The sequence below is a fragment of the Petaurus breviceps genome, unplaced genomic scaffold (genome assembly GCF_028583685.1).
Source record: "Petaurus breviceps papuanus isolate PSGF00001 unplaced genomic scaffold, PetGlider_PUasm1.0 685, whole genome shotgun sequence".
In the NCBI taxonomy this organism is placed as follows: domain Eukaryota; kingdom Metazoa; phylum Chordata; class Mammalia; order Diprotodontia; family Petauridae; genus Petaurus; species Petaurus breviceps.
In genome coordinates, this window is record NW_027186455.1 from 3,585,267 (window position 1) to 3,593,289 (window position 8,023).

General features: G+C 48.4%; 2 protein-coding genes across 5 annotated transcripts in view; one reads left to right on the forward strand and one right to left on the reverse strand.

The window, feature by feature from the left end:
• BRD8 (bromodomain containing 8) overlaps nt 1–8,023 on the reverse strand; it is an 85,519-nt gene that overhangs the window by 30,233 nt on the left and 47,263 nt on the right. For all 4 annotated transcript variants that reach the window (XM_069104289.1, XM_069104288.1, XM_069104287.1 and 1 more), the window contains exon 2: nt 468–501. In XM_069104289.1, the coding sequence (XP_068960390.1) occupies nt 468–486 (19 nt within the window). In that variant the 5' untranslated portion in view covers nt 487–501. The remainder of the gene's footprint in view (nt 1–467; nt 502–8,023) is intronic.
• Nucleotides 535–8,018, forward strand: KIF20A (kinesin family member 20A). The gene is given in 20 exon segments (XM_069104290.1): nt 535–1,094; nt 1,451–1,639; nt 1,960–2,049; nt 2,146–2,265; nt 2,522–2,660; nt 2,762–2,949; nt 3,038–3,185; nt 3,487–3,681; nt 3,784–3,895; nt 4,005–4,073; nt 4,266–4,406; nt 4,575–4,740; nt 4,847–5,011; nt 5,144–5,283; nt 5,621–5,723; nt 5,939–6,146; nt 6,306–6,397; nt 6,645–6,782; nt 7,446–7,748; nt 7,751–8,018. Coding segments are annotated over 19 exon segments (2,706 nt in total). The 5' UTR covers nt 535–1,094; nt 1,451–1,471; the 3' UTR covers nt 7,772–8,018.

Here is an 8,023-nt window from a genome sequence, read left to right on the forward strand (position 1 = left end):
ATGCAGAAGACAGGCCTGGCTCAGGAGCTATATGTTTTGCTAAGAAACCTGAGCGCACAGGCCAGGCCCAAAGAGGCCTCGCCCCTCCCCAGCCGCGGGGAATGCAGCACGCGGCCGAGGCAGGAGGGGGGAGGGGCGAGGGCGGGTTGGGGCCTCCATCCTCGGGTCCCTCAGCGTCTCGAGGCCTAGCTTAGCTGCGCTGCCCCGCCCCGCCCCGCCCCGCCCCACCCCCACTCCTCGGGTCTCTGCAGACGACCCGGGCCCCTACAAAACAATCCTTCCAAAACAAGCCTTCCTCGGCGGCCCCCTGGGAAGGCTCGAGTCTCGCCTAGCGCGATCTCACAAGGCCCCTAGGCCGAGGGCTCCGCGAATCCCAACCCTCGAGCTGGAAACGGGAAGGGGGGCGGTGGGGAGGGTTCTGCCACAACCGCCGCAGCGGCCCATCACCGAGCTGCGCAGACACTCACTGCCCGTCCCTGTCGCCATCTTGGCCCCGACTCTTCCCCGACCCAGGAAGGGGCAGGTCCTTATAGGGCCACGCCCCGAGGACCTCTGGGAAATGGAGTGCACTCCCTGAGTCGACGCACAACCAGATGGCTTCTGGGAAATGGAGTTTATTTGGGGTGGGTGGTGTAGAGTGGGGGAAGAGCATCTAGTTCTCGGGCAAGTTTCTGGATAAGAAAACGGTAGGGCGGGGAATGGTGGCAACTCTGGGTTTCCCTTCACATTTCACGGGGGGACAGGCTGTCGAGAGTTATTAGGGGTGTGCAGGAGCCCTGGGCCAGAGCCCGAAGCCCAAAGGCCCACGCCACGACGGTTGGTAAAGCGACCCGCCTTCTGAGCGCCATGATTGGCAGATGTGATCTCGCCGCCGGATTGGCTGAGAGAGCAGAGCGCGTAGTTTGAAACCTTGCATCCGAAACAAAGCTGCCCCTCGTGGGTGGAGCGGACCTGGCCCGGGAGCTACCTACTAGTTGGGGCTTGAGGACCGCAGCTGCGGGTGGCGTCTTCTTCTCCCGGAGAGAGCAGAAACCTAGCGCGCCAGGGGAACCCAGAGCGAGCTCCCCGAGCTGGGAAAGTCTTCGCGCTAACGGGTAAACGTTTGCACGTCCCGGGGCTTCGTCCTTTGCAGTAGCCCTTCGGTCTCGACTCCCCTAACAGACGGTCTACCTGGAGTGAGGGAACGGGCTGCGAGTCCCGCCCAGTCCTAGTAGATGAGGGGAGCCTCCCTCTTCCCTGGCGGCTAGAGCAGGAGCTCACGCCTCGGTCGGTGGTGCGAGGTGCTCCTCAATCCGCCGTTCTGGGGTCGAGGCTTTTCCAGGAGTAACCCCTCTCCTGGGTCTGGGAAAGCGGAGAATTGAAGGAAGAACGGGTAATCACCGCCAGGTGTGGAAGGTGCTCACCCCCCACCCCCCATGCCTCCCACCTAAAGCTGCTTTTCTTCTCCCAGGAGGAACTTGCCACCGCTGTCATGTCTCGGAGTATCCTGACCCCGCCTGTGGGCCTCCTCTCCGATGAGGAAATCGTCGTGTCGCCCATGTTCGAATCCACTGCTGCTGATTTGGGAGCTGGGATCCAGAAAGACCTGTTGTCTGAATTCTCTGCCATCTCCCCTCCCCTGATAGAGGACAAAGAGCAGGTAAAGCCCGGGGAGATGACACCCACCCATTCATTCCCCTCCTACCCATACACACAGAGGTATGCTTACCTCCCCACCCTCGGCTTGGTGCAAATAATGCGCTGGCTTTTGTTGAACATTTGTGGGCAGGTTAGGTCCTCAAAGGATATTGAGAGAGGAATAAAAAGCCAAGCAGCAAAATGGCTTTTCTTCCGTCCCTTAGGATAAACAGCAGTAGAGGGAGATCTAGACCACTTCCGGTGTGACTCCAGGGTGGTCTCAGGCTCTGAGGTAGTTGTTTAATCTAATCAGCGGTGCTCTTGGCTGGGTTTCTGCCACAGGTTGTACCTGAAGATGGTACAGAGAAGGTAAAAGTGTACTTGAGAGTACGGCCCCTGCTTCCTTCAGAAGTGGAGAGACAAGAAGAACAGGTGAGTGTTTAGGGAAGCCCAGGGTATGATATGATGTAAAAGGGTCATGAGGCTGCTTCCTTCTCCTGACATTTTTATGTATGTTCCATTTGCTAGGGCTGTGTTCGAATTGAGAACCCAGAAACCCTTGTTCTGCAGGCACCCAAGGACTCTTTTGCCATGAGAAGCAATGAGAGAGGTGTGGGCCAAGCCACTCATAGATTCACCTTTTCCCAGGTATCAAGCTGGAAACCAGGCACCTTCAACAAGGCTGCCATTGTGATATATCACCAGTAGGAAAATGTTTTTTCTGCATGTTTGACAAGAGGAAGATCCACAAAGTTACTGAGTCCCCAGGGGTTCTGGGAGTAATAAAGAGTTATAGGAGGAACCGACTATCAGGGGGAGAAATTAGGCTGGTGGAGTTAAATGAGAGTGGAAATGAGCCTATGTTAAAAACAAAAGAGACTTCAAGCAACTGTATTCTTTCTAGATCTTTGGACCAGAAGTAGGACAGGCCTCTTTCTTCAACCTAACAGTGAAAGAAATGGTCAGAGATGTGCTCAAAGGCTACAACTGGCTCATTTATACGTATGGAGTTACTAACTCTGGAAAGACCCATACTGTCCAGGGTGAGTGAAACACTCAACATCATGAAATTCTGGTGAATTTTTAGGAGGATCTCTTAGCATTTCAAATGCCAGCATTCACCTTTCCTTTTTTATATTTCTAGGTAGCAACAAGGATGGAGGGATCCTACCTCGTTCTCTGGCTGTGATCTTCAATAGTATTCAGAACCAGCTCTACCCAGCCTCTGATCTGAAGCCTTCATTTGCTAATGAAGTGATCTGGCTAGACAGCAAGCAGGTGAGGCAGGAAGAGATGAAAAAGGCAGCCCTGCTGAATGGCAGCTCTAGGGAGGTGAGTGCCCAATTCCTGGAATCATATCAATGAAGGACTAGTACTCCCAGAAAAGCTTTGTATTTATTTTCTCTTGGGGTTTCTCTAGGAGGAAATTATAAACTCTTTGAAGAAAAGCCACAACACTGAATCACTGCAGTTGGGGACCAGTGCCAGTTTTGACAGTGGCGTTGCAGGACTCTCTTCTACTAGCCATTTGACTAGCCAAAGCAGTGTCAGCCTCAGCCAAATGGAGGGTATTTTTTTTTAACTTTTAAAAATTTGATGTAATTTCAATGAACACAATCTATTTTTTTCCTCTTTTCCACCTCACCCCATCTGTACCCCTCACTGCATAGTTGGGCAAAACATATTCCCAAATTGACCTTGTGAAGGGCATGTTTTTTAAACTTGTCTGCAAGTGGAGTTTCTTCTGCTAGAAATCCAGAGACCCATTACTGCTGTTAGGAGTGAAGGCCCAGGATGGCTCTTTGCTACTGAGATGGCAAGCATGATGATGAGGGCTAGGCTTGTGACTATTTATTGTACTTTCCACAGACACATGTTGTAGATGGGCTGAACCAGATACTGCCCCATTCTGTGTCCCAGCTGATGTCCGGTTCTCTATCTGGATCTCCTTCTTTGAGATCTATAATGAGATGATCTTTGACTTGTTGGAGCCCCCCAGCCAGCATCGAAAGAGGCAGACACTCCGGCTATGTGAAGACCAAAATGGCAATCCATATGTGAAAGGTAGTGAGGAAGTCAAGGAAAATAACTAGAAAAGGGAAAGAGAAGGAAGGAGAGTAAAACTGAGATGTTTTTAACTTATTCCTTTCTCCCTGTCTTCCTCAGATCTGAATTGGATTAACATCCAGGATGCTGACGAGGCCTGGAAGCTCTTGAAAGTAGGTCGTAAAAATCAGAGCTTTGCCAGTACTCACCTGAACCAGAACTCCAGTCGAAGGTGAGAAAGGGGTCCATCCACAGCGATTGCTGGAAAATAGCGAACTTTGGGCCCTGTTGGGAGAAGATGCTGACTGTGCTCATTTCTGCTTCTTCTTTGTGTCCTTTAGCCACAGCATTTTCTCTATCCGGATCCTGCACTTGCAGGGAGAAGGCAACGTGGTATCTAAGATCAGCGAGTGAGTTTTATGTTGCAGGAATCTGACTCCCTGGTACTGGGCGATCCTCTTTGGGTGCTAGAATGACCAGTCCAAAGCTGGACGTTCCAGGAAATTGTTCAAGTTTTAGAATAAAGTTCTCTCCCAGGTGATATATAAGGGTTGGGATGGTAGGAGGGGGGGTAAAGGTTCAGATTTAATTCCTCCCTCCAGGTTGTCCCTGTGTGATCTGGCTGGCTCAGAGCGTTGTAAGGAACAGAAGATGAGTGAGCGGATGAAGGAGGCAGGAAACATCAACACTTCGCTTCATACCCTGGGCCGCTGTATTACTGCCATACGTCAGAACCAGCAACGGTAAGTACCTAGCCAACCACAGGAAGGACAGTTGGGACTCTAAATTTTGCTTGTGGCCAGATGGAAAGGCCTGTTACTAGACACTGATCACTCCTGAAAGTGGTACTTTGAGATCTCATAATGGTTAGGGTCCTTTCTAAAAGTCACTTGTCTCTTCTCCCTTGCTAGGGTCAAGCAAAACATAATCCCTTTCCGCGACAGCAAGCTGACCCGGGTGTTTCAGGGCTTCTTCACGGGTCGTGGCCGCTCCTGCATGATTGTCAATGTGAATCCTTGTGCCTCTACCTTTGATGAAACCCTTCATGTGGCCAAGTTTTCAGCCATTGCTAGTCAGGTGAGTCCTTGGAACTTACCAGGTAAAATGGTTGGGTTCATTTGTGTTCATGCTCTTTTGAGATAAAATCACCTGGGTACCAACTGAGATTTCTTTTTCTCTCTAGCTCGTTCATGCCCCACCTGTGAAACTAGGGCTTCCCTCTCTACATTCATTCATTAAAGAGCACAGTCTACGAGCTTCTCCCACTTTGGAGACAGGGGTTAAGCAGGAACCAGGGCCTGATGAAAACAGTGGTGATGAAGTTGACATCTCCATGTATGACAAAGAGGTGAGGAGGCAAATGGACTATTATTTCTGAGTAATAGCTGCTGGGATTTGCAATCCATAGGTGAAGTGGGATACTAAGATGGTAACTGCAATTTAGGACACAGGAATTATCTGGCTTCCCTGACTCTCCTAGGAGCTACTACAAGTGGTGGAAGCCATGAAGGAGCTTCTGCTACAAGAGCGGCAGGAGAAGTTGAAACTGGAGATGCAGCTCCGTGACGAAATTTGTACTGAGATGATAGAGCAGATGCAGCAACGGGAGCAATGGTGCAGGTAGACAGGAGCTGGCTTCCTCGATCTCCCAGGGAAGCAGGGCTTTGGGCATGGAATGGAATTCTGTCTCCACGTACCTGACTTAGCCCCCAAAAAACTTGCTTGTCTTTCTTTTTTTGTTTTTTAAATAAGGAGCCATCGGAGTTTATTTTTGGAGGGGGAAGGTAGGGCAGTTTGGGTTAAGTGACTTGCCCAAGGTCACTCGGCTAGTAAGTGTTAAGTGTCTGAGGCCAAATTTGAACTTGGGTCCTCCTGACGGCAGGGCTGGTGCTCTATTCACTGGGCCACCCAGCCGCCCCAAGACTTGCTCATTTTCCTTTCATCTTTTGTGTTATAGTGAACACTTAGATACTCAGAAAGAATTGTTGGAGGAAATGTATGAGGACAAACTAAAGATCTTGAAGGAGTCCCTGCGGAGTTATTACCAAGAAGAGCTCCAGGTAAAAAGGAGAGAAAATCAGAGGGACGCCCCTGATTTTTCTCCCCAGTTAGATGTTGGGTGCCTATCACCAAGCTCCTCTGAGGCTGAAGCCTCTAGGAAATGGAATGGGATTAGTCTCAGTGGCCTCTCAACAAATAGGCATTGGGAAAATCAGGTTATCATAGTTAAGGGAGGCTGAGTATTGTTCACAGCATTATTCTGCTCTTCCTTCAGGAGCAGAATGAAAAAATTAAAGAGTTGGAGGAAGCCCTGCAAGAGGCTAAGATGCAGTGTGCACCCCTTGGGACAGGCCTGCAGTTGGATCCTGAGCAGTCCTTGCGCAGATCTGAGCGAGTGGCTTCCTCTGTTTCTAACAAGCAGCTTCAGGAGACTAAAGCCAGACTGGAACAATGCAAGGCAGACCTGGCTTCTACCACTGAAGGCAAGGAAGGAGGGAGGATCTAAACTGAAGGGATAGGGGAGGTCTTATTCTCAGGATGTCAAATCCTAGTCTGTCTGATTCCAACTCTTTCAAAATGCTCTGGAAACTAGACCCAGAAAGGAATATCTATTGACTAGGCTGGCTCTTTTCCTTTCTCAGAACTGCGGAAGTATCAGAGAATGTTAGATCCACCTCCTTCAGCCAAACCATTCACCATAGATGTGGACAAGAAGTTAGAGGAGGGGCAAAAGGTAATAAGAATGAACAAAAGGGAAGAGGGGGTACATCTCATCAGCAATCACCTTGTATTATGCACCCTTACTTTTCAGCCTCACTAGCTCGTCTCTTTGCTACCACAACTCTTTTAATTAGTAACTGTTCTGCACTGCCCCTGATTTATATGAAGACTGCACTGTACACTTGTGGGGTTGGTGAGCCACTAACATTTCATCTTTCAGCTACTTGTGGCCACAATACAGTGACAGTTCCTTCTTTCAGAACATCAGGCTGCTAAAGACCGAACTACAGAAACTTGGGGAGTCCCTGCAGTCAGCTGAGAGGGCCTGTTGTCATAGCACTGGAGCAGGAAAACTCCGCCAGGCCCTGACCTTCTGCGATGACATCCTGATCAAACAGGTAGTCTGACCTACCTGTTCTTGCCTTGACCCATACTGCCCCTACTGTAGGAAGCAGATACTAAAGGAGCCTGAAATCTAGGGTGAAACTTTTCTATTAATACCTAAACACTAAATCTATACTGTTTTTTCAGATTTATTGTTGATCTTTATAATGAAAAGACTGATTGCTAAATAACTGACATTTTATGTAGTGCTTTTACAAAGCACTTTCTTCATAACATTCTGAAGTAGATATCAACAGTTAATGCTATTATGGGATAAACAGATAAAGGCAGTCATGAGTATATATATCATGTGGTAGGAAGTGAGAAGTTCTATCAGCTGCTACCTAATGACTGGGTTCCTAGGGTAACCCTCTGCAATCAACTGAGCTTTGGCTTCGAGAAACATTTACCCACAAACCAGCAGGATCCGGTGAATTTAGCAAAGATCTAAGTTCTTATTTATAGATCTCGTTATAAAGAAAGGAACACTTCCTTTAGGGGAGTAACAATAAATAATCTAGTGATCTCATACCAGTGATCCTTAGTTCTGTGTATGTGACCCTCCTCCCTTTTTGGTCGAGCTTAGTGCTGAGGAGTGGGGTGGAATGGAATTTAAGAGATGGATTCTGAGATTTAACTCTTCTGTTGGCTTAAACATCTCTCTGTTTTCTACTTAGGATCAGACCCTAGCTGAGCTACAAAATAACATGATGCTGGTAAAACTGGACCTTCGGAAGAAAGCTGCCTGCATTGCTGAGCAGTATCATACAGTCATGAAGTTACAGGACACTTCCTCCTCTGTTTCCTTAAAAAAGCGGCAAGGTCCCAACCAGGAGAACCAGCAGCCCACCCAGCAACCCCCAGGAAAAAAACCCTTCCTTCGAAACTTGCTTCCTCGCACCCCCACTTGCCAAAGCACAGCAGAGAGCAGTCCTTACTACCGTATTCTGCGTTCCCGGCGTTCCCCTTTACTCAAGTCTGGCCTTTTGGGAAAAAATACTAAGAGAACATAATTATAAAACTAGCCCTTGAGCTAAAGCGGGGCAAGTTTCTCTATGCATAAAATTGTGATGTTCTTTATAAGCTTTAATGCATACCAAGGCCTTTATCTAAGGTGGTATACTCCAATGGCTGCTTTTTTCCTCATATGTAATATAATTATGTTATCTATTTTCATTTTTAATGGTTCCTATGCACTCAACATGTATGTGTATGTACATTATAATAAATATACTTAGCCTTTATTAGATTTTTT